Below are 25,866 nucleotides of genomic sequence, written 5' to 3'. Positions count from 1 at the left end.
GTTTATTTTAGTAAATATTTTAACACTTATTTTTCTTAACTGCATTGTTGGTTAAGGGCTTGTAAGCATTTCACTGTAAGATCTACTCCTGTTGTATTCGGCACATGTGACAAATAAAATGTGATTTGCTGTAGGCCAAAAACTCCATCCCACCTGAACAGGCTGACATTTCCATCACTTTTTCACTAAAAAGGGCATTATCATAATTTCAGTGTCATTTCAACCTCAGTGTGGAAATATACGTTTGTAAGATGGGTGAAGACCATTATAGGAAAAATGACTCTTCTGAAACTATCATTACAGACATTAGTGGTAAGCAAATGTGTGCTTACACAATTTTACTAATCGGACAATTTTTTCCAGCTTAGTAGGTAAATAATGTTAACCTTTTCAGGTTTCCACTTCATGTCAGATATATTACGGACTATTGAACAACTACAAAGAGGCTCAACCTCATAATGGGTACAGTATTTTGTATTTTCTTATCACCGGACAATTAATTGACAGATATACAGAGCAACTTTATAGAGGGGTAGAGCCATACAATATACATGCCCATTTGTTTTATTTTTCATTTGCACACACTCCCTTTAAAACAGTCTCTCTCACACATACACACACTTGACTCCCCCATTCATTGTCCATACCTCTCTAAGAAATGTTTTAAATTAATTATCCACATACCAACACATTAAAAACAAGAAAAGAAAACGTTGACAGAGTCCTGAATCATCATGTTACATACAAGACAGAGGGGTGCATCTGAAATGGCACCCTATTCCCTGTACAGTACACTGTTTTTATTTATTGATGAGATAGTGGGCTGGATTTAAACCCATAGTGATGTAAAGGAGGTCATGCTTAAAGAGCACCACCTTCCTCCTGAGTCGGCTCCTAGCGAGGCGCGAACCCAAGACCTCTGCCTCAAACCCGTGTGACCGGTCACGCCACAGAACAGCCAGTTATTCCATGGCGCAAGTGGGGACACTTCAGGCTAAGCAGCTACGTCCACTCTGGCATGTATGTGTGCTAGGGCCAGCGGCTGTAACCGCAGGGCTGGGGCCAGCGGCTGTAACCGCAGGGCTGGGGCCAGCGGCTGTAACCGCAGGGCTGGGGTCAGCTGCCTTTTGACCAGGGTCCATAGGGAATAGTGTGCCATTTGGTAGATCAGACTAGAAGGCACTACTAAATATACAGTACACACACAACTACATAGACTTTTCTCTCTTCTTCACAAGTCTCTCAATGTTCTCTTTTTCTTCACAGTCACACTTTGGATTCTTTTCTCGATCTTCCTTTCCTCTCTCTCTCTTTTCCTCTCCTCCTTTCTTTCTGCCTGGAAGAGTGATCAGATTTAACACACTCCATTCCAGATATTCCACTCCAGACATTATTATTTTACATTTACATTTTAGTCATTTAGCAGACGCTCTTATCCAGAGCGACTTACAAATTGGTGCATTCACCTATAATATCCAGTGGAACAACCACTTTACAATAGTGCATCTAAATCTTTTAAGGGGGGGGGTTAGAAGGATTACTTTATCCTATCCCAGGTATTCCTTGAAGAGGTGGGGTTTCAGGTGTCTCCGGAAGGTGGTGATTGACTCCGCTGTCCTGGCGTCGTGAGGGAGCTTGTTCCACCATTGGGGTGCCAGAGCAGCGAACAGTTTTGACTGGGCTGAGCGGGAACTGTGCTTCCTCAGAGGTAGGGAGGCGAGCAGGCCAGAGGTGGATGAACGGAGTGCCCTTGTTTGGGTGTAGGGCCTGATCAGAGCCTGAAGGTACGGAGGTGCCGTTCCCCTCACAGCTCCGTAGGCAAGCACCATGGTCTTGTAGCGGATGCGAGCTTCGACTGGAAGCCAGTGGAGAGAGCGGAGGAGCGGGGTGACGTGAGAGAACTTGGGAAGGTTGAACACCAGACGGGCTGCGGCGTTCTGGATGAGTTGTAGGGGTTTAATGGCACAGGCAGGGAGCCCAGCCAACAGCGAGTTGCAGTAATCCAGACGGGAGATGACAAGTGCCTGGATTATGGGCCATCCTCCCCTCAGCAGCCTCCACTGACAGGGGGAGAGGGTGATTTTTGTGTTCTCCTTAGCTGGTGAAGGAGAGGAGGCGTCTTGGTTTGAGTCTTGGTTAAAGTCTGGTTCTGCAGTTTGATCTGGTCTGATCCGGTTTGGGTGAGGTGGAAACTCATTCTATGGAGGGCCTAGTGTCTGCTGGTTTTTCCTTTCAGTTAAGATCTAGACAACCAGGTGAGGGGAGTTCCTTACTAATTACTGACCTTAATTCATCAATCAAGTACAAGGGAGTGAAAACCCGCAGCCACTCGGCCGTCGGTGGAATGAGTTTGGCCCGTTGTGGACTGGGGGGGGTAAAGCAGGTCTAGGACGGGCTAGCAGGCAATGCTTCACTAAAGGATGTGCATACAGTATAAGTAGTAGGACTAGACTGGTTTGGGCTGGCTCGGTTCAGTCTGACCCTGTTTGGGTCGTGTTTGAACCATTTTGAACAGGGGTTCCCAAACTTTTTTGTTCCGCGACCCCATTTTGTTATTTTAAAAAATGGTGATGAAATCAACAGCCAATGTTTGGTTCTTAAACTGGGACTATGACCGTCTATTACAAATCAGTCGACAGTACATTTGACAGTGTTCCAATATGAAGGATTGTTTGAAGTGACAAATGCATCAGAAAGGTATTGGGAAGTTCAGAAGATCATCAGGCAATCATTTAGTTTGATCTTCTGTGTAGAAAATAACACCATTGATTGTTATTTTTCCTCCAGTCTGATTTTAGTGCCTGGTCTTGTCCACTCTGTTCTGAGGCTTCTGGGTATTGTAGAGGGAAACAGTAGATTAAACCATTCAAAAGATAGGAAGGAAGAAAACCAAAACTGCTCTCATTATTACAACGCCATCTAGCAGCTACCGGAGGTTACTGACATAACCCCAGTTCTATGAACCAAACGCAATTTAAAAAAAAGTTATTTCAGAGTTTCTCTAGTTTGGGAAACGCTGGGTTAGGATCAGTTTTGGGACAGCTGGGTCTGGTTTGAACTAGTTTGATCTGGTTACTGGGCTGCTTGGGCCGTGTCCCCGGCCCTCTCTCCCTCTGCCTGGCGTTTCATCGCCTCAAACACCGCAATCTCCTTGGCCTCCTTCTTCTGGTTCCTTGCCTCAAACTGCAGCCTGGAGAGAGAATCAAACAAACTTCATTTGTATAGTGCATTTTGTACAAGGAAACAATACAATAACATCAAATAAGGAGGGAGAGAGGTGGGGAGAGAGGTGTGGAGGACGTTGGGAGAGAGGGATGGAAAAATAACCAAATGAGTGAGAAAAAGATGAGGGACAAGGGGAGACAGAAGGTAGACGGTGATAGATGGGTGAGAGACACTTCAAGGCTACTGTGTGAGAGAGGCCCTTACCGGTTCTTGATGATTCTCTGTACGATGTCATCGGTGGTCAAACCGTTACCACTGTCTACTGTACGGAAGATACCTCTCTTCTTAGGCTCCTGGGACACACACACACACACACACAATAACATGTAATCACACAAAAAGACAGATAATCACACACGAATACTGCAAAACAGACAAACACACACAGACACACACACAGTCAGTACTCACAGCATAAGGGTCTGCAGTGTCCCTGTCAGGAAACACCTCTGTCTTCCCATGACACACCAGGTCCACCTACAACAAGTGACATCATAATAGGATCAATAATATAACCTACATGATTGATCATACATATCTATGGTATAACAGGAAGTGACATGGGTCAATTAAAATATGATCAATAAAGGGCCTCCCGGGTGGCGCAGTGGTCTAAGGCAGTGCATCGCAGTGCTAGCTGTGCCACCAGAGACTCTGGGTTCGAGTCCAGGCTCTGTCGCAGCCGGCCACGACCGGGAGGTCTATGGGGCAGCGCACAATTGGCCTAGCATCGTCCGGGTTAGGGAGGGTTTGGCCGGCAGGGATATCCTTGTCTCATCGCGCACTAGCGACTCCTGTGGCGGGCCGGACGCAGTGCACGCTGACCAGGTCGCCAGGTGTACGGTGTTTCCTCCGACACATGGGTGCGGCCAACCATCCGGGTTGGATGGGCATTGTGTTTCGGAGGACGCATGGCTCTCGACTCGGGAGAGGCGAGTTGCAGCGATGAGACAAGATCGTAACTATTACCAATTGGATGCCACGAAATTGGGGACAAAAAAAGGGGGTACATTTTTTTTTTTAAAATAAAATATGATCAATAATATCTATGGTATAACAGGAAGTGACATGGGTCATTTAAAATATGATCAATAATATCTATGGTATAACCTAATCATACATATCTATAGTATAACCTAATCATACATATCTATAGTATAACCTAATCATACATATCTATAGTATAACCTAATCATACATATCTATAGTATAACCTAATCATACATATCTATAGTATAATATCTACGGTATAACAGATCAATAATATCTATGGTATAACAGATCAGCAGAGAGCGCGAGAAGGGGAGAAAAAGAGCGCGAGAGGGGGGAGGGGGAGAGATCTAGAGGGGGAGAGATCTAGAGAGAGAGCTAGAGAGAGAGCTAGAGGGGGAGAGATCTAGAGAGACAGCTAGAGAGAGAGCTAGAGGGGGAGAGATCTAGAGAGACAGCTAGAGAGAGAGAGATCTAGAGAGAGAGCTAGAGGGGGAGAGATCTAGAGAGACAGCTAGAGGGGGAGAGATCTAGAGAGACAGCTAGAGGGGGAGAGATCTAGAGAGACAGCTAGAGGGGGAGAGATCTAGAGAGACAGCTAGAGGGGGAGAGATCTAGAGAGAGAGCTAGAGGGGGAGAGATCTAGAGAGAGAGCTAGAGGGGGAGAGATCTAGAGAGAGAGCTAGAGGGGGAGAGATCTAGAGAGACAGCTAGAGGGGGAGAGATCTAGAGAGAGAGCTAGAGGGGGAGAGATCTAGAGAGAGAGCTAGAGGGGGAGAGATCTAGAGAGACAGCTAGAGGGGGAGAGATCTAGAGAGAGAGCTAGAGGGGGAGAGATCTAGAGAGACAGCTAGAGGGGGAGAGATCTAGAGAGACAGCTAGAGGGGGGAGAGATCTAGAGAGAGAGCTAGAGGGGGAGAGATCTAGAGAGACAGCTAGAGGGGGAGAGATCTAGAGAGACAGCTAGAGGGGGAGAGATCTAGAGAGACAGCTAGAGGGGGAGAGATCTAGAGAGACAGCTAGAGGGGGAGAGATCTAGAGAGAGAGCTAGAGGGGGAGAGAGACAGCTAGAGGGGGAGAGATCTAGAGAGAGAGCTAGAGGGGGAGAGATCTAGAGAGACAGCTAGAGGGGGAGAGATCTAGAGGGGGAGAGATCTAGAGAGAGAGCTAGAGGGGGAGAGATCTAGAGAGACAGCTAGAGGGGGAGAGATCTAGAGAGACAGCTAGAGGGGGAGAGAGGGACATCTGTAGTATGTCTGCTATACAGTAACAGCTTGACATTACTACAGCACCCCCAGTCTGGAACAATGCCCAGTCCCATACACACAGGAGAAAGGTCCGTTTACACACACACACACACACACACACACACACACACACACACACACACACACACACACACACACACACACACACACACACACACACACACACACACACACACACACTAGGTCATTGTACATGTTTCTCCCTAAGAGAGGCTATGCATGTTAGGAAAGACGTCTCTTCTCCCAGTCAAACAATCCCACTGTTTCAATCCCACCGTCTTTGTGTTTGTCTCTCTGTGTGTGTGTGTGTGTGTGTGTGTGTGTGTGTGTGTGTGTCTCACCTTGAAGTGGTCCAGCAGATCTTTACCCACAGCATAGGGAGCCCCAATCACCACCTCTGATACATACTGGGAGGGAGGGAGGGAATAAATAATTAATAAAAAATAAGAGTGAGTTGTGAGTGTTGTGTAATGTTGTGGAATGGTTGAATTTAGGTCAACAGACATTGAGTAATAGCTCTGTCACAGGACAGGGAGACAGTTTCAGGCTTTGTGTTAACGCTGAATGGTTATGGAATTGCGTAATCCGGTGTGTGTGTGTGTATAGATACCCTTTGTGTGGTTTGAGTAATCGAGTGCCGTTTAGGATTCGGATAATGACTTCATAAAACACATTCAAGACAAGTCAACACACATTAAAAGATGCAAGATACACAAAGAAATGGTTTGATGTGAACACACACACCAGGAGGACAGAGGATCATTGTTCTGTAGCTGGTCTGATAAGAGCTGAATGGAGGAGAGAGCCTACCGTCCTTCAGTGTGTGTGTGTGTGTGTAAGGAGAACATTTCTGTCTAGGCAGAGCAGACAGCTTTAACTGTCTGTGACTATTGGGCCCAAGGGGTTACAAAGAACAGTTGTTGGTGTGTGTGTGTCTTGGTGTTGGTGTGTGTGTTGGTGTTGGTTGGTGTTGGTGGGTGTGTGTGCGGTCGGTTTGTGTGTGTACGTTGGTGTGTACATTGGTGTGTGTGTGTGTCAGTGTGTGTGCGTGCACCGGTTGTGTGTCTGTGTCGGGGAGTGTGTGTGTCTGTCTGTGTCGGGGAGTGTGTGTGTGTGTCTGTCTGTGTCGGGGAGTGTGTGTGTGTGTGTGTCTGTCTGTGTCGGGGAGTGTGTGTGTGTGTGTCTGTCTGTGTCGGGGAGTGTGTGTGTGTGTGTCTGTCTGTGTCGGGGAGTGTGTGTGTGTCTGTCTGTGTCGGGGAGTGTGTGTCCGGGAGTGTCGGTGGGCGCCTGTGTGTTGGTGTGTGTGTGTGTGTTTAATGTGTGTATGTTCTCACCCTGCAGGCCAGGACACTCAGGGTTCTCTCGTGGATGTTCATGATTGGGTAGTTCTTCCCTTTGTAGCGATTCACTTCCTGGTTGACAGAAAAACACAACCAATGACAGGATATTTACTAGCTTTCGACCAATGTCAGGATATTTTACTAGCTCTCGACCAATGGCATGAGGCTTTATTGCAATGTGAAACAGGGGTATTTGTCTAATTAATTGGCTGATCCCTCCTGATGTCCTGGATGGAACAATGTGAGCCCAGTTGACTACTTCGAAATGGTGAAAGTCCTCAATGCCCATGCTTTTGGCCACTACTGTTGTCTATCTAAGTCTATGGGAGGTTACAAAGAGAAGTAGTTTAATGTTGTCTCTAGACACTGATCTTAGGTCAGTTTTGTCATCCCCACTAATGGTGAAGGTTAAGATTTGGCCCTTTTAAAATGTATTTTTTTAATCCGTTTTTGGTTCCAACCACTGACTTCTTTCCCCCCCATGAAGATCGGGTTGAGAAAAGTCTCCTCCTGCTAGCATTGATCCTTCAGCATTCCATCACAACTGACCTTAGAACAGCGTCTAAAAGGAATAGGACGACCCACACAGTCGAGGACCAATGACAGAGTATTTATACTGGCTCTCAACCAATGGCAGCATGTTTCATTGGAATGTGAAACAGATTTGGGGAACACGAGCAGCGAGGCCCTCTGAAGCTTTATTAGACATGTACATCAATCCTTCATATAATGTGGTCAACTAGATCCACATGTTTCTCTTTAACAGTGTGTGTGTTTGTGCGTACCACGGGCCTGTGTGTGTGTGAGAGGGCCAGTGAAACAGTCTGCCCCCCCCATCATGTCTACAGGGTTATAAAACCACATTCTCAGAGAATCTGATGGGGTCAGCGTATCAAATCAAAGTTTATTTGTCATGTGCGCCGATTACAACAGGTGTAGACCTTACAGTGAAATGTTTACTTACAGGCCCCTAACCAACAGTTCAACTTTTAAGTAAAAATAGGTATTAGGTGAACAATAGATAGGTAAGGAAATAAAAAATAAAAAACAACAGTAAAAAGACAGTGAATAATAACAGTAGCAGGCTATATACAGTAGCAGGCTATATACAGTAGCGAGGCTATATACAGTAGCGAGGCTATATACAGTAGCGAGGCTATATACAGTAGCGAGGCTATATACAGTAGCGAGGCTATATACAGGCACTGGTTAGTCGGGCTAATTGAGGTAATATGTACATGAATGTATAGTTAAAGTGACTATGCATATATGATAAACAGAGTAGCAGCAGTGTAAAAGAGGGGTTGGGGGGACGGGGACGGGGGGGCACAATGCAGATCGTCCGGGTAGCCATTTGATTACCTGTTCAGGAGTCTTATTGCTTGGGGATAAAAACTGCCTTTTGGTCCTAGACTTGCCATGCGGTAGTAGAGAGAACAGTCTATGACTGGGGTGGCTGGGGTCTTTGACAATTTTTAGGGCCTTACTCTGACACCGCCTGGTGTAGAGGTCCTGGATGGCAGGCAGCTTAGCCCCAGTGACGTACTGGGCCATACGCACTACCCTCTATAGTGCCTTGCGGTCAGAGGCCGAGCAGTTGCCGTACCAGGCAGTGATGCAACCGGTCAGGATGCTCTCGATGTTGCAGCTGTAGAATCATTTGAGGATCTCAGGACCCATGCCAAATCTTTTTAGTTTCCTGAGGGGGAATAGGCTTTGTCGTGCCCTCTTCACAACTTTCTTGGTGTGTTTGGACCATTCTAGTTTGTTGGTGATGTGGACACCAAGGAACTTGAAGCTCTCAACCTGCTCCACTACAGCCCCGTTGATGAGAATGGGGGCGTGCTCAGTCCTCCTTTTCCTGTAGTCCACAATAATCTCCTTTGTCTTGATCACGTTGAGGGATAGGTTGTTATTCTGGCACCACCCGGTCAGGCCGTCTTGTCGTTGTCTGTGATCAGGCCTACCACTGTTGTGTCGTCTGCAAACTTAATGATGGTGTTGGAGTCGTACCTGGCCACGCAGTTGTGAGTGAACAGGGAGTACAGGAGGGGACTGAGCACGCACCCCTGAGGGGCTCCAGTGTTGAAGATCAGCGTGGCAGATGTGTTGCTACCTACCCTCACCACCTGGGGTGCGGCCCATCAGGAAGTCCAGGATCCAGTTGCAGAGGGAGGTGTTCAGTCCCATGGTCTTTAGCTTAGTGATGAGCTTAGAGGGAACTATGGTGTTGAACGCTAAAGCTGTAGTCAATGAACAGCATTCTCACATGTGTTCCTCTTGTCCAAGTGAAAAAGGGCAGTGTGGAGTGCAATAGAGATTGCATCATCTGTGGATCTGTTTGAGCGGTATGGAAATTAGTGGCTCTAGGGTTTCTGGGATAATGGTGTTGATGTGAGCCATTACCAGCCTTTCAAAGCACTTCATGGCTACGGACGTGAGTGCTACGAGTCTGTAGTCATTTAGGCAGGTTGCCTTAGTGTTCTTGGGCACAGGGACTATGGTGGTCTGCTTGAAACATGTTGGTATTATAGACTCAATCAGGGACATGTTGAAAATGTCTTTGAAGACACCTGCCAGTTGGTCAGCACATGCCCGGAGCACACGTCCTGGTAATCCGTCTGGCCCCGTGGCCTTGTGTATGTTGACCTGTTTAAAGGTCTTACTCACGTCGGCTACGGAGAGCGTGATCACACAGTCATCCGGAACAGCTGATGCTCTCATGCATGCCTCAGTGTTGCTTGCCTCGAAGCGAGCATAGAAGTGATTTAGCTCGTCTGGTAGGCTCGTATCACTGGGCAGCTCGCCGCTGTGCTTCCCTTTGTAGTCTGTAATATTTTGCAAGCCCTGCCACATAAGACGAGCGTCGGAGCCGGTGATTCAGTCTTAGCCCTGTATTGGCGCTTGGCCTGTTTGATGGTTCGTCGGAGGGCATAGCAGGATTTCTTATAAGCTTCCGGGTTAGAGTCCCGCAACTTGAAAGCGGCAGCTCTACCCTTTAGCTCAGTGCAAATGTTGCCTGTGCAAATGTTGCCTGAATCTGATGGGGTCAGCGTTTTCTGAACATGTGTGTGTGTTTGTTTAATTGTGTGTACATACCTGGTCAAAGTGCAGTCCCACAATGACGTAAGGCCTCTCAGCCTGTTTGTAGACCGTCTCCAGGAAGTCAACATGACCAATGTCTGATGGGGAGGAGTGGTCAAGGTAATCACACACAGACACACACAGAGAGAGACAACCACCCTTTGTCTCGGTCTCTCTCACAGACACACAACCACCATTTGTCTCGGTCTCTCTCACAGACACACAACCACCCTTTGTCTCGGTCTCTCTCACAGACACACAACCACCCATTGTCTCGGTCTCTCTCACAGACACACAACCACCCTTTGTCTCGGTCTCTCTCACAGACACACAACCACCCATTGTCTCGGTCTCTCTCACAGACACACAACCACCCTTTGTCTCGGTCTCTCTCACAGACACACAACCACCCTTTGTCTCGGTCTCTCTCACAGACACACAACCACCCTTTGTCTCGGTCTCTCCACAGACACACAACCACCCTTTGTCTCGGTCTCTCTCACAGACACACACCCACCCTTTGTCTCGGTCTCTCTCACAGACACAGCGGTACATAAGGATACGGAAGAGGTCGAAGGCCCCGGCTACGTAGATGATGGTGTCCCCAGGTTGGGCCTCCTGTCCTGAGGCAAACTGGATGATCTTCTGGGAAGTCTGGAGGAACTGGGACACTCCTGTCCATGGACTGTGGCCCTTAGGACCCTGGGGAGACAAAACACTATTATAGTCATAACCCCTAATCCTAATCCAAACCTAACCTAATATAAACCTATCCCAACTCCTGTCCATGGACTGTGGCCCTTAGGACCCTGGGGAGAACATGGAGGGGAGGAGAGAGAGGGGAAGGGCCCGTTCTAAACCCTAGCCTCAGAAACCCAGCCATCTCATAGTAGTTGGAAAGCCTGGGGAAGTAACTCCTCAGAAAGCAGGCTCACGTGGGTGTTCCAAAGAGACCTTTTGTTAAACAAATACAAAATAACTTATCTTTCTGATCATTACATTTGAATACACTATGGTACTATTTTCACTGAGATGTACAGCACACCATGGTTGTACTGAGCAGTGGAATTGCACCCCCTTGTGTTCAGAATAATCTACAACAACAGAATGTTGTCATCTCCACTTCCTCTTCAGAATATATTTGAATAGTAATATTTACCTTCCCAAAGTTGTCCGTGTGCTGTTGGTAGTCTGAGTTGTCCTGTAAACCGACAGACGAAGAGAGAGGTTTGCTTGAGGTCAGTCCTGTGTGATTTCTGCGATTATAACAGTGTAAGCCACAGGAGGTTGGTGGCACCTTATTTGGGGAGGATGGGCTGGAGCAGAATCAATGGAATGTGTTTAATACCATTCCCTCCGTTCCAACCTTTACTATGAGCCGTCCTGTAAGCACACACACTACGGTACTGTAGGAACAGTGTGCTCTCTGTGTGTGCTACTCACAATGTTACTGTGGTGGGTTTTAGTCATGAGCAGCATGCGGCCCACCAGGTCTGTGGTGGAGACCCCCTGGGTCCGTCTACACTCCCGGTACCGGCCCTCTCTCTTCACCTCCGCATACGTGTCCTTACCGTCCACCGTCAGAGTGATGTCATCTAAGGTACACAAGGACAACGTTGTTGCCTGGGATGTACATTCAACTGTCTAAATAAACACAGAAATATGGGAGGAGGATGAGTCCCTGTTCTCCTTTAAAAAAGTAACAAATCGGTCTCAGTCAGGCCCCCCCACCCCTTGCTCCCCTTACCTCCCGCCCCCCCTTCTCCCCCGCTCCCCCTTACCTCCCGCTCCCTCTACCAGCCGCCCCCACTCCCCCTACCACCCGACCCCCCCCGCTCCCTCTACCAGCCGCTCCCCCTACCAGCCGCCCCCCCCCCCCGCTACCAGCCGCTCCCTCTACCAGCCGCTCCCCCCCTCTACCAGCCGCTCCCCACCCCGCTCCCTCTACCACCCGCCCCCCCGCTCCCTCTACCAGCCGCCCCCCACCCGACCCCCCCGCTCCCTCTACCCCCCGCTCCCTCTACCCGCCGCTCCCCTACCAGCCGCCCCCGCTACCAGCCGCTCCCCCGCTCCCTCTACCAGCCGCTCCCACTCCCCCCCCACTCCCCCTACCTCCCGCTCCCCTTACCTCCGTGGACGCAGAAGTCACTGTTGTATTTGTCCAGTGTGTCCAGTGTGGTGACATAGGGGGCACCCTCTACGATCTCATCCACCCACTTGATAGCCTGCACCATCTTATACCTACAACACCATTCCACAACTTTATTGTCCATTTACATACCATACCAAAACTTTATTGTCCATTTACATACCATACCAAAACTTTATTGTCCATTTACATACCATACCAAAACTTTATTGTCCATTTACATACCATACCAAAACTTTATTGTCCATTTACATGAAAATGAAATGCAGTGATTTTCTTACCTCTCTGCCTGGGTGAAGACAGGAGGACCCTTGTGCTTCGAGATCTCTTCTGGAGGGAGAGAGAGAAGGGAAGTGACTGTATATTACTGTACTGTTGTCGAGAGGGGAACAGAGAGACAAGTGAAGAAACAGAGCAGAGAATGAGATACTTATGATTAATACGCGTGTGTCCGTCCGTGTGTCTCCGTGTGTGCCTGTGTGTGCCCGTGTGTGTGTGTCCGTGTGTGTGTCTCCGTGTCCGTGTGTGTACCATCTGTATGTACTCCAACGATGAGGTAATCTCCCATGGCCTTAGCCTGTCTCAGCTGGTTGGAGTGGCCGTAGTGCACCATGTCATAACTACAGGACAGGGAGAGAGAGCCTGATGTCATTAACATGGGACAGACAGTGTGTATAACAGCTGGTCTCAGGGAGGGGATAGTGACTACAGGACAGGGAGAGAGAGCAGACCTGCCTGCCTGCCTGCCGACACCTCTAATGGAATAGATATGGAGGAAGCTCTCCCCTTCCACACAGCAGACCCATCACCCCACACAACCCTACAGCCTGCTCCGTCCTCCTCCTGTCCTACCGTCACATGATTACCAGCCATGGTAGGATTTACACTAAACCCAACAAGTTACGTTTCTCAAGTTAGGATTCAGCCTGAGGAAAGTACAATGTGTGGATCTCGCAGTATGTGTGTCATCCTCTCTCTGTAATGTGTGTACCACAGGCCTGTGTGTGTGTGTGTGTGTGTGTGTGTGTGTGTGTGTGTGTGTGTACCACAGGCCTGTGTGTGTGTGTGTGTGTGTGTGTGTACCACGGGCCTGTGTGTGTGTGTGTGTGTGTGTGTGTGTGTACCACGGGCCTGTGTGTGTGTGTGTGTGTGTGTGTGTGTGTACCACGGGCCTGTGTGTGTGTGTGTGTGTGTGTGTGTGTGTGTGTGTGTGTGTGTGTGTGTGTGTGTGTGTGTGTGTGTGTGTACCACGGGCCTGTGTGTGTGTGTGTGTGTGTGTGTGTGTGTGTGTGTGTGTGTGTGTGTGTGTGTACACCACGGGCCTGTGTGTGTGTGTGTGTGTGTGTGTGTGTGTGTGTGTGTGTGTGTGTGTGTGTGTACCACGGGCCTGTGTGTGTGTGTGTGTACCACAGGCCTGTGTGTGTGTGTGTGTACCACGGGCCTGTGTGTGTGTGTACCACGGGCCTGTGTGTGTGTGTACCACGGGCCTGTGTGTGTGTGTACCACGGGCCTGTGTGTGTGTGTGTGTGTGTGTGTGTGTGTGTACCACAGGCCTGTGTGTGTACCACGGGCCTGTGTGTGTGTACCACGGGCCTGTGTGTGTGTACCACGGGCCTGTGTGTGTGTACCACGGGCCTGTGTGTGTGTGTGTGTGTGTGTGTGTGTACCACGGGCCTGTGTGTGTGTGTGTGTGTGTGTGTGTACCACGGGCCTGTGTGTGTGTGTGTGTGTGTGTGTGTGTGTACCACGGGCGTGTGTGTGTGTGTGTGTGTGTGTGTGTGTGTGTGTGTGTGTGTGTGTGTGTACCACGGGCCTGTGTGTGTGTGTGTGTGTGTGTGTGTGTGTGTACCACGGGCCTGTGTGTGTGTGTGTGTACCACGGGCCTGTGTGTGTGTGTGTGTGTACCACGGGCCTGTGTGTGTGTGTGTGTACCACGGGCCTGTGTGTGTGTGTACCACGGGCCTGTGTGTGTGTGTACCACGGGCCTGTGTGTGTGTGTGTGTGTGTGTGTGTGTGTGTGTACCACAGGCCTGTGTGTGTACCACGGGCCTGTGTGTGTGTACCACGGGCCTGTGTGTGTGTGTGTGTACCACGGGCCTGTGTGTGTGTGTGTGTGTGTGTGTGTGTGTGTGTGTGTACCACGGGCCTGTGTGTGTGTGTGTGTGTGTGTACCACGGGCCTGTGTGTGTGTGTGTACCGCGGGCCTGTGTGTGTGTGTGTGTGTGTGTACCACGGGCCTGTGTGTGTGTGTGTGTGTGTGTGTGTGTGTGTGTGTGTGTGTGTGTGTGTGTGTGTGTGTGTGTGTGTGTGTGTGTGTGTGTGTGTGTACCACGGGCCTGTGTGTGTGTGTGTGTACCACGGGCCTGTGTGTGTGTGTGTGTGTACCACGGGCCTGTGTGTGTGTGTGTGTGTGTGTGTGTGTGTGTGTGTACCACGGGCCTGTGTGTGTGTGTGTGTGTGTACCACGGGCCTGTGTGTGTGTGTGTGTGTGTGTGTGTACCACGGGCCTGTGTGTGTGTGTGTGTGTGTGTGTGTGTGTGTGTGTGTGCCACGGTCCTGTGTGTGTGTGTGCCACGGGCCTGTGTGTGTGTGTGCCACGGGCCGTGTTGTGTGTGTGTGTGTGTGTGTGTGTGTGTGTGTGTGTGTGTGTGTGTGTGTGTGTGTGTGTGTGTGTGTGTGTGTGTGTGTGTGTAAGTACTGATTCCTCTCTGTAATTAACCCCAGGATTACCATGGGAATTATCCCTGAGGTGTAACCAAGACGACAGACAGTATCTCTAGGCTAAGACCAGGAGACAGGCAGATCAACTGGAGACTCCCAACAACTCTCCTTTATACTGCCACGATAGTACAGAGAGCCTGCGTCTGATAGGCCACTATAGTACAGAGAGCCTGCCTCTGATAGGTCAGTATAGTATAGTACAGAGAGCCTGCGTCTGATAGGCCACTATAGTACAGAGAGCCTGCCTCTGATAGGCCACTATAGTACAGAGAGCCTGCCTCTGATAGGCCACTATAGTACAGAGAGCCTGCCTCTGATAGGTCAGTATAGTATAGTACAGAGAGCCTGCGTCTGATAGGCCACTATAGTACAGAGAGCCTGCCTCTGATAGGCCACTATAGTACAGAGAGCCTGCCTCTGATAGGCCACTATAGTACAGAGAGCCTGCCTCTGATAGGTCAGTATAGTATAGTACAGAGAGCCTGCGTCTGATAGGCCAGTATAGTAGAGCGAGCCTGCCTCTGATAGGCCAGTATAGTAGAGCGAGCCTGCCTCTGATAGGCCAGTATAGTAGAGCGAGCCTGCCTCTGATAGGCCAGTATAGTAGAGCGAGCCTGCCTCTGATAGGTCTGTCCTGTCCACATAACTTGCTGGGTTTTGGCCAAACAGCCACTCTCTCTAATTCATTCCACTATGTAAAGAAATCATTCTGAGTGCACGCTGTAGGAAATAGGGTGCCATTTGGGACATAGTACGCTGTAACAAATTACACTGAGTGCTTCTGTTTTATTTTGATGTACTCTATCACACATCTCTCGCTCTCTCCCACTTTCTTTCCCTCTCCCCCTCTCTCTGCTCCCCTAAAAGACCCCTCTGCTACCCCCTAAAAGACCCCCCTGCTACCCCCTAAAAGACCCCAACAAGACCCCTCTGCTACCCCCTAAAAGACCCCCCTGCTACCCCCTAAAAGACCCCCCTGCTACCCCCTAAAAGACCCCAACAAGACCCCTCTGCTACCCCCTAAAAGACCCCAACAAGACCCCCCTGCTACCCCCTAAAAGACCCCAACAAGACCCCTCTGCTACCCCCTAAAAGACCCCCCTGCTACCCCCTAAAAGACCCCAACAAGACCCCTCTGCCACCCCCATGCTGTACCTGTCACTGGACGACATGTTCACTATGTCGGTTAGCTATTTATACCTAATCTCTATGTACACAGACAGACAGTTGGTTAGTTATTTATACCCACTATTCTGGACTGCCATGTCAAAACAAGCTATCACAAACTAGCCGTCTGCCTGGGTACTATGAGGGCAGAGTATCTGTGTCTGTGTGAGAGCAGTGTTTATAGCTATGCCACCACCAGTCACAAGGTGAGAACGGGGAGGTGGGAGTCAGCCGGCTCTCGCCTCAAGTAAACTCAGCAAGACCATGTCAGCATCCCAAATGGTACTCTGTACCCTACATGGTGCACTACATTTTACCAGAACCTTATGGGTCCTGGGCAAAAGTAGTGCACGATAAAGGGAATAGGGTTCCGTTTGGGACACTGCCCATATAAGGCTATATAGTATTACAGTAAGTTCACTATAGGGCTCTGATCAAAAGAGGTGCCCCTTGGTCAAAAGAAGTGCACAATATAGGCTGCCATTTTGGACACATCCCATGATGAGCACAATGCAGGCTGTAGCTACTAGGTGGTGTGGATGGGCGGGAGTGAGAGACGAGCCCTGTTTGAGTACTCTCAGAATGCATCTTTCCTTCCTCCTCCCCCTTCTTCTTCTTCTTCTTCTTCTTCTTCTTTGAAAGAGCCTAATCACTGATCTGGTGTCTGTTAATAGGTGAAAGCTAAGCAGTAGAATCCTTTACTTTACCCTATCCAGCCGTGTTGAATCAGTGATAGTAAGCCAGGGTGGTATTTCCTATTGATTTAGTGCACACCGTAGCGGTTTGCAACAAAGCAAGCGCATTTCTTTATGGGACAAGTTGAGTTAATGAATATAGCCCAGGTAAAGTATGAACCAAGCCAGAGCAAGGGCATCAGAGCGTGTTATTGGCCTTGGCTAATGACTTACTCTCCTGACTCCTCTCTAATCCACAGCGAGACAAAGGTTACTGCAGGTCATTCTCCACCTGGCAGACAGCAGCATCGATCACAGAGCTTCTACCTCATCCTTATCAAGGGAGGAAGGAAGAAGGTGCCCCTAGAGTAGACGTTGATCTTGGGTCATTTTGACATTTCCCCCATTAATGGTTAAGGTTAGGATTGGGGAGATGATCCTACATGTGTAGCGAGGGGAAACATCACCCAGGAAGTAGCCTTATCAGGTATTAATGTATTCTACAAACTTGAATAAAGGCCTATTAGCTACTAATCAAATCAAATGTTATTTATCACATGCACCGAATAAAACAGGTGTTGACTTTACCTAATACCAAGCTACTGCTGAAAGTAAACAACGGTTTTTGTTTGGGAAACAAACACCAATGTGATAAGATCGTCTGCTAAATGACCAAAATGTTAACAAACATGTCGCACACTAGGAGATGTGACGCTATGGTCAGCTGATAAGGGTGGACTTTGTACTTCCTTGCCAACTGGGTTGGGTGGCTAGCTATGTCACTCTGCACATTGTCAGAGGACAACAAAACAAGCGTTGCAACATACAGTAGTGCTGCCATACATAGCCTTGGCACCACTGGACTCGTCATCATGTTTACAGTTAGTAAAATACAGTTGGGTAATAACAGTAAAATACAGTTGGGTAATAACAGTAAAATACAGTTGGGTAATAACAGTAAAATACCGTTATTATTATTATAATAATAATAATAATAATAAGAGGTATTAGTTAGGGCTAGTCTGTATACCTTTCTATAGCATGGAATTGATATCAAGTAGCTAAAATAGTGACTTTCAGATCAATCAACAAATGAATGACCGTTCTTCTGGCCTACCAACCGTTGCCAGCCAACTACTGTACAGGCCAACTGTATATGAGAAAGGCTATAGCCGTACACATAGCTAGAACTGATATTGTCTATGGCCGTAGAAAACTAGACTGGTGCCAGTCTGTTTCTGCTCCATTGCCAACTCCTCAAGGAATTGTCATGTTTAGCTTGACAATAGCAATGCAATTCCTCAGGCAAAAGCACAAACCGATTTGGGACCAGGCTAATTGTTAGCTAGCAGCAAGTCAGCAACTGCACTTTACCAAGCTATTTCCAATATTTTAAAAAAATGTTAGTTTTTTCCGTAAGCTTTATTTAACTAGGCAAGTCAGTTAAGAACAAATTCTTATTTACAATGACGGCCTTTTTATTTAATTGTTTTATTTCACAAGGTAGGCTAGTTGAGAACAAGCAGTTCGACACAAACAACAACAGAGTTACACATGGAGTAAACAAACATACAGTTAATAATACAGTAGAAAAATAAGTCTATATACAATGTGAGCAAATGAGGTAAGATAAGGGAGGTAAGGCAATAAATAGGCCATAGTGGCGAAGTAATTACAATACAGCAATTAAACACTGGAGTGATAGATGAGCAGAAGATGAATGTGTCGAGTAGAGATACTGGGGTGCAAAGGAGAACCGGGGAACAGTGGGTTAATAACCTTGTTCAGAGGCAGAACGACAGATGTTTACCTTGTCAGCTCAGGGATTTTCGATCCAACAACCTTACCACTAGGCTACCTGCCGCCCCAATATCCATACATCACAGTGACAGTTAAGGTTACGTAACATCCTACCTAAACCACATATAGCAAACCATGTGCACAGAAACCTAAGTCTAGCTGAGATCATTCCGTTCCTACTGGCTGTTGGTCGACACTGGCAGGCTGTGATCACATTCACAGCCCCTCTCTCAGAAAGGTAGCCACTGAAACAGTATAGCTAGCTAGTAGGTACTGTAGTTATCTGACTTTAGGGGTATTTGAAATCACAAAATAATCACATTAGTAGCCACTTTTGTTTGGCCAGGCAGCAACACTCAAGTTCATGTTTACAAAGTAGCAAAAATACCTAGTTAGCCAGTTTGTGTGAAGCTGAATGTAACGATGTGCCGTTATATCTAGCTTAGTGGTTATAATCAACAGTTGATCAACCAAAACGTTACATTGTTGGTAGAGCTACGCTAACAGTTAGTTACTAGCCTAACTAACGTTACTTAGCTACTTAAATTACCGAGGTTACTATGCACACAACAGACCACCAAAAATGATATAAACCCTTTACGCAGCTAGGAAACGTTGTACATGTAGCTAATGTAACTAGCTAGCTGGATAGTAGGCGAAGCTACACGACTTACCACCCATCACACCACACCCGGACAGAGCGCTTCCTCTTCTCTGGGCTGCAAGCCAAGTCTCCCTGCTTAGCACCGCTCTCTATCTCCTGCTCATTCGATGTGTGGTGACCGTTCTTGATCATGTTGATAAAATAATATTACAACTCTGAGCTAAAAACCCCACAAGAATGAAAGAATGCCGTCAAAGTAAAGTTAAAAGGACGGGTTGTGCGATCTCATTCCCCGGTTTAATGAAAGAATGAACCCGGCGGTAGGACAACGCCTCCTTTGGCGTGGATATCGCGTCATGGTCGAACCATGACTACTCTTAGGTGGCGGCCATGGTGGTTGCGTGAAAACTCATATCACGTGATTACGGAAATCCGCACAACGTAGATTTTTGGTGTGTTCGTGAATTCAATCTCGAGCGCCGGGGTGCTCTTAGGGCGTTCTTAAACACAGAGCGTTTCGCGGAGTAGGGTTGATCCGAGCGTTTTGACTCCACAACGGCAGTCAAGCGCCCAAGCTAACTGGCTAGCTACTTCCAGACACAAATGAGAGAACCTCACTCTGACCATTTTACTCGCCCTAGCAGAGCTGGTTAGGCTTATTTCATTTAACCAGATGGTTGGTGATTGTAACTGTGCTGCTGGCAACAATTGAATTACCCATTTTTTGCCGAGGTTTACTGACACCGGTCATATTCAACGGGTGTTGATCTTTAGTAAATTCATCAGTTCTTCTGCGCTCTGGCACACTCAGACGAGAGTGCTCTGAAATCGGAGTAAATAGCCAGAGCGAATTTACGAACGCATCCTATACATTTCCGACAAATCTACGTGATTAGCGTGTAAACAAAGTACCAGAACACTTCCCTGACAACCAATTTGTTTGAGACACAAAAAAATACAGCATGCAAAGTTTCAATAGATTCAATGGAACTTTAAATTATAGTAACAGTACAAAAACAGTCAAGGGGTGGACAATGTATACTTCACAGTAGCCCAAAGGCCTGCAAATGGCGATATTGAGTCGTTTTACTCATATCTAATCAAACGTTTTGGGCCAATACAACATGTGTAGACTACAGTGAAATGCTTATATCTTCGCTATACACTAATATCCCCATGGACCGGTTCGTAGATAAAACATTCTCCATTCAGGCTTCCAAGTTGTAAACTTCCCCTTTATATGGAGGAAATCTATCTAAAATCCCAAACTTCCTAAGTGATTCCATACATTGAAAGTAGTTAGGTGGAATGTGCCTTCTTCCTCTCTCTCCCTGTTGTTGCAGTCGGCCACATGAAATATTAAATAATCGCAATTGTTTTAGGTGGAAAGTACACATTTCCTGACTTAAAACCGATAGTATTTTTGATTAAAATAGCTAATTTGGCCAGACCATTTAAATTAAAAAAGTAATTTGTCTACAATTCACGGTTTTCTTAATTGCTCTTTGACTGACAATGGAGCCGCGCACAAAGACACGTCACATGACTTATTTCAGCAGCTCTCCAGTTCTACACTGTAGGGAGAGAGAGGAAGAGAACTCCACCTAACTAGTTTCAATGTATGGAATCACTTGTGAAATGTGGGATTTTAGGTTAACTTCCCCTTTAACTTGATTTAATGGCGAGAAGGCAGAAGAAACCCACAGGGAAACTGTGTACTTTCTTTCTGAAACACCATTTTCCACCACCATGCTAGAGTAGCCAATGCTAGTCCCGGATGCTGTGTATCACATTCAGTCAATCAGATATTTTATTTAGAAAACTATCAGACTAGAGGGGAAACAAACAGACTGGTGCTGTAGTGGAACAGTGGTGAGGTTTTAATGGGTGTAGGGTTAGTTGGTATAGTGGTGAGGTTTTAATGGGTGTAGGGTTAGTCAGTATAGTGGTAAGGTTTTAATGGGTGTAGGGTTAGTTGGAATAGTGGTGAGGTTTTAATGGGTGTAGGGTTAGTTGGTATAGTGGTGAGGTTTTAATGGGTGTAGGGTTAGTTGGTATAGTGGTGAGGTTTTAATGGGTGTAGGGTTAGTTGGTATAGTGGTGAGGTTTTAATGGGTGTAGGGTTAGTTGGTATAGTGGTGAGGTTTTAATGGGTGTAGGGGTTAGTTGGTATAGTGGTGAGGTTTTAATGGGTGTAGGGTTAGTTGGTATAGTGGTGAGGTTTTAATGAGTGTAGGGTTAGTTGGTATAGTGGTGAGGTTTTAATGGGTGTAGGGTTAGTTGGTATAGTGGTGAGGTTTTAATGGGTGTAGGGTTAGTTGGTATAGTGGTGAGGTTTTAATGGTTGTAGGGGTTAGTTGGTATAGTGGTGAGGTTTTAATGGGTGTAGGGTTAGTTGGTATAGTGGTGAGCTTTTAATGGGTGTAGGGTTAGTTGGTATAGTGGTGAGCTTTTAATGGCTGTAGGGTTAGCTGGTATAGTGGTGAGGTTTTAATGGGTGTAGGGGTTAGTTGGTATAGTGGTGAGGTTTTAATGGGTGTAGGGTTAGTTGGTATAGTGGTGAGGTTTTAATGGGTGTAGGGTTAGTTGGTATAGTGGTGAGGTTTTAATGGGTGTAGGGGTTAGTTGGTATAGTGGTGAGGTTTTAATGGGTGTAGGGTTAGTTGGTATAGTGGTGAGGTTTTAATGGGTGTAGGGTTAGTTGGTATAGTGGTGAGGTTTTAATGGGTGTAGGGGTTAGTTGGTATAGTGGTGAGGTTTTAATGGGTGTAGGGTTAGTTGGTATAGTGGTGAGGTTTTAATGGGTGTAGGGTTAGTTGGTATAGTGGTGAGGTTTTAATGGGTGTAGGGTTAGTTGGTATAGTGGTGAGGTTTTAATGGTTGTAGGGGTTAGTTGGTATAGTGGTGAGGTTTTAATGGGTGTAGGGTTAGTTGGTATAGTGGTGAGCTTTTAATGGGTGTAGGGTTAGTTGGTATAGTGGTGAGCTTTTAATGGGTGTAGGGTTAGCTGGTATAGTGGTGAGGTTTTAATGGGTGTAGGGTTAGTTGGTATAGTGGTGAGGTTTTAATGGGTGTAGGGTTAGTTGGTATAGTGGTGAGGTTTTAATGGGTGTAGGGTTAGTTGCTAGTGCAATCCCCCCCACCCACCATCTTAAGTCTCTCTTTTTGTATCAATGTGTCAAGGGAGTACAGTAGGTTGTGGTGTATGCACCTCAGTTGGATGCAATCAGCCAATACAATAAAAAAGAACAGACTGCTGCAACCTGATTGGCTAAACGCAATACATAACATCCAGGACTAGCATTTACTACTCTACGATGGTGGAGGAAAGTTTTGTTTCATAAATAAAGTATGCATATTTTCCAAATGTTTTTCCTCCTTCTCGCCATTAAATCCAGTTGAGGAGGAAATTGACACGTTTGCAGCCTGAATGGAGAATGTTTTATGTACGAACCGGTCCACGGGGACACGGCTGCATACATTTCCTTTGGACGGCAAGATAAAACTACTCAATATCGCCATCTGCTGGCCTTTGGGCTGACTTCACAGTAACTCTGAAACAAAAGGGCTATACATATTGCAAAGTGGAGACTTGCCACAAGGCTTCACATTGTAAAACTGCAGCATTCTAATGATGGTAGTAATCATGATCACTCAGTGCTCATCCTTGCCTTCCTAGGTGTAGGGAGAAGTTGCTCCTAAACGCTGATCCCGGGTCATTCACGGCCTCCCTGTGAAGTTATTTTATCTGTAGCCTAATAAACTGCATGGTTTCCCAACGAGTCTTAGTTGGAGGACCACACAACATGTCATCGCGTGACTAAGTTTACTTCCATATGAATGCTATTATATCAATATTTGTGCATAAAAGCGTTTCCACTGACATTTCTTGCGCAATTCATTTTACAGACACAAAAAGATCCCACCTTGTCTAGGTTGGATGGAAACCTGGTTTATGAAAACAAATAACGTTTTTTTTAAAAAAGTGTTTACATAGTGGCGCAGCACCTCTTTTATTTGGGGAGAACACTGATGTCTAGCACCAAGAAAACACAACATTTAACACTGAGATTCCATCCCAAATATACCCTCTTCAGCATGTAGTGCTCTACTTTTGACCAGGACCCAGAGAGAATAGGTTGCCATTTGGGACATACCCTAAATTCACACTTCCATTATTGTAAAACCAAATACCTGACAATAACACCATCCAATGACAGCTACTAATAACATGACTGTACTGTACTGTAATAGGACGGCATCGACGACAGCAAACCTGAGGAAAGTTAGTAAGGTGCTGTGCATGTAACAAACACAAAACACCACTCCTATGAAACTCCTAAAAAGCACCATTCAATTGAAAAACCAAACTCTGTATTAGGTGGGTTAACATCTTTCTAGAAGTTACACAGGATTGACAGAAGGACCTAAATGTTGCATTGTGCCACTTTACCAAGTCTTTATTCATATTAAACATCTGATTAATCTAATTCTCCATGTGTTCTGTATTAAAGGGAACTTTATTAAATATAACAGATTTAAAATTGAATATTGGGGCACAATTTCTACAGAAAAAATATCAAAGGGACACAAAAGGCATTCATTTCGTGGAACAACCCATCTGTTTATGGACCCATATTTGTAAAACCTAGTTATTGAATTGCTTTGTTTCCCAGGGGACAGCCCTAATCGTTGCTCTCTCAGTGGGAGGGGCTTATCATCTGGGAGCCTCAACAACATCATGATGCCTGCAAGACAGAGAAGAGTCTATCCAGATCAGGACATCTCAAGAAACACCAGCAGAGAGGTATAGGGAAGAAACCTCACCGCTGCTGCTCTGACTATGGGAAGAATTTTACTAAACAGAGGAATTCAAACCAGAGAGAAACCCTACCACTGCTCTCAGTGTGGGAAGGGTTTCGCTGCAACTAAAACCTTAAAATCTCATCAGAGAAATCATATAAATGCTTCAAACAATCAGGAGCCCTGACTACACACCTAACGCATACACACAGGAGAGAAGCCTTTTATCTGTGATCAGTGTGGAAAGAGTTTCAGGAAGGCAGGACTCAGGACACCTGATTACACACCAGCACATAAACACAGGAGCGAAGCCGGATACCGGTGATCAGTGTGGGAAGAGTTTTGCTCAAGATTTCACTCTGACTATACACCAGCTTACACACACTGGAGAGAAACCTTACTCCTGTCTATGTGGAAAGAGCTTTGCTCATTCAGGGTCACTGATAAAACACCAGAAAGCACAAACATGTTTTCTTTCATCTCCCTCCTCTCTGGCACTGGTTCCAGATCCCTAAATAAAGTTTAATAGAAAACATCTTGTAAAGAGTCATCTATCTCCCATTCTCTAACAGTTTACTAAGTCTGATTACCATGGTAACCTGTGTAGCATAATATGCAGCTCTGGATCCATATGTATCAAGCGTATTGGAGTAGGAGTGCTGTGTGTGTGTGGTGGGGTGGGGGTGTTCAGAGCTGTATCTTATTTAACTCCTATTATCCATTGAATAATTGTATAATGTAGAATAATGTTTCAACAATACTAGGTGTGTATTGTTAAGTTCTGAACAAACAGAGTAAAAACTCACAGACAACTAGAAAAAGCTCAAATCAACTTTATTCACCCACCGGGTCATACAGCTGCAAAGACAAAGACATGATTATAGAAGCACATATATTTATACCTTCCTACTAGGCCGGGTGTCAACTCCTTGCACATCTAGACAGCCAATAAAACTCTGTTGCTAGGCAGGAACTGAATTGGTTCCTCACTGATGTAGTCATGGCCCTGCCTGATGCTCGAACCTTCATGGGCGTATTAAAATCTATAATAATAAAAAATAAAAAAAATGACAAGGAGCATAGACGTCTTGTATTATTTGTTTGCTCCTAAAAGATTGTTGTGGAAATTCACCAGTAAGGAGTCAAACTCAATGTAACTCAAACACAAGATAGAGGGAGAGGAGATGCCGTGTACAATTCAAGGCTATCTTCAAACATAACATTTTCCGTCAAAAGATGTTCACATATTTATTGTAAATCCCTTGACCAGGTTTTAGTGTAACAAATGGGACATATGGAAGTACAGAAGCCACAGGCCTATTACTGTGGTTAAATGTTGTTGCGATGATTTTAATATGGATATCTTTAAACTTTCCTTATTGTATATTAAGTGTGCTCCAGAAAGATGTTCACACATTTTTATTGTGAAGCAAATGATGTGTTGGTTGTTAGGAAGAGGCATCATGGGGGCAGGAAGCCAGCTCTGTCCATCAGCACTCCTAGGTCATGTCAATCACACACTCTTCTGTTTTCTCACAGCCAGTAAGGTCTCCTACTAAACTTCTCTCTCTTCACTCTGGAAATACACTTTTATTTATTTATTTATCCATTATTTTACCAGGTAAGTTGACTGAGAACACGTTCTCATTTGCAGCAATGACCTGGGGGGATAGTTACAGGGGAGAGGAGGGGGATGAATGAGCCAATTGGAAACTACTTGATAATATCTTATACCTTACCATTCTACTTTTTACGCAGAATGAATGCTTGCATGTAAATGTCATAGTAAAACATACATCTGGAATGTGGTTTCATGTTTTTTTGTTTTACATTGCTGATTGCATATTCATTAAAAAATATATATTTTATGTAGTATTATGTAGAAGAGACCAGGATATGTTGTTGGCCTGGGTCCCAATACTCAGTGTTATAGTCATGGTCCTGAGAATAGAGACCAGGATATGTTGTTGGCCTGGGTCCCAATACTCAGTGTTATAGTCATGGTCCTGAGAATAGAGACCAGGATATGTTGTTGGCCTGG

At 46.3% G+C, this 25,866-nt stretch overlaps 1 protein-coding gene across 1 annotated transcript; it reads right to left on the bottom strand.

The window, feature by feature from the left end:
* Nucleotides 1-456: 456 nt before the first annotated feature.
* LOC123723798 (ethanolamine-phosphate cytidylyltransferase) lies at nucleotides 457-19,398 on the bottom strand. Its single transcript, XM_045709233.1, has 13 exons — nucleotides 19,093-19,398; nucleotides 12,588-12,676; nucleotides 12,338-12,386; nucleotides 12,036-12,148; nucleotides 11,351-11,502; nucleotides 11,067-11,108; nucleotides 10,471-10,609; nucleotides 9,923-10,005; nucleotides 6,818-6,895; nucleotides 5,825-5,890; nucleotides 3,637-3,702; nucleotides 3,430-3,518; nucleotides 457-3,190 (listed from the first exon to the last, which is right to left on the bottom strand). The coding sequence occupies exons 1-13, from the start codon at nucleotides 19,212-19,214 to the stop codon at nucleotides 3,073-3,075; spliced, it is 1,206 nt and encodes a 401-aa protein (XP_045565189.1). The 5' UTR covers nucleotides 19,215-19,398; the 3' UTR covers nucleotides 457-3,072.
* Nucleotides 19,399-25,866: the final 6,468 nt, after the last annotated feature.

The sequence above is a fragment of the Salmo salar genome, chromosome ssa02, assembly GCF_905237065.1.
Source record: "Salmo salar chromosome ssa02, Ssal_v3.1, whole genome shotgun sequence".
Lineage (NCBI taxonomy): Eukaryota > Metazoa > Chordata > Actinopteri > Salmoniformes > Salmonidae > Salmo > Salmo salar.
Note: the sequence above shows the minus strand (reverse complement) of the source record. Positions and strands in the feature narration are given on the sequence as shown.

Coding starts and splice junctions, on each gene's coding strand:
- LOC123723798 (XM_045709233.1), bottom strand. CDS start 19,214: ATGATCAAGAACGGTCACCACACATCGAATGAGCAGGAGATAGAGAGC. Junction 12,387..12,587: donor CGTTGGAGTACATACAGATG/GTACACACACGG, acceptor CTCTCCCTCCAG/AAGAGATCTCGAAGCACAAG. Junction 3,191..3,429: donor CAGAGAATCATCAAGAACCG/GTAAGGGCCTCT, acceptor TTCTCTCTCCAG/GCTGCAGTTTGAGGCAAGGA.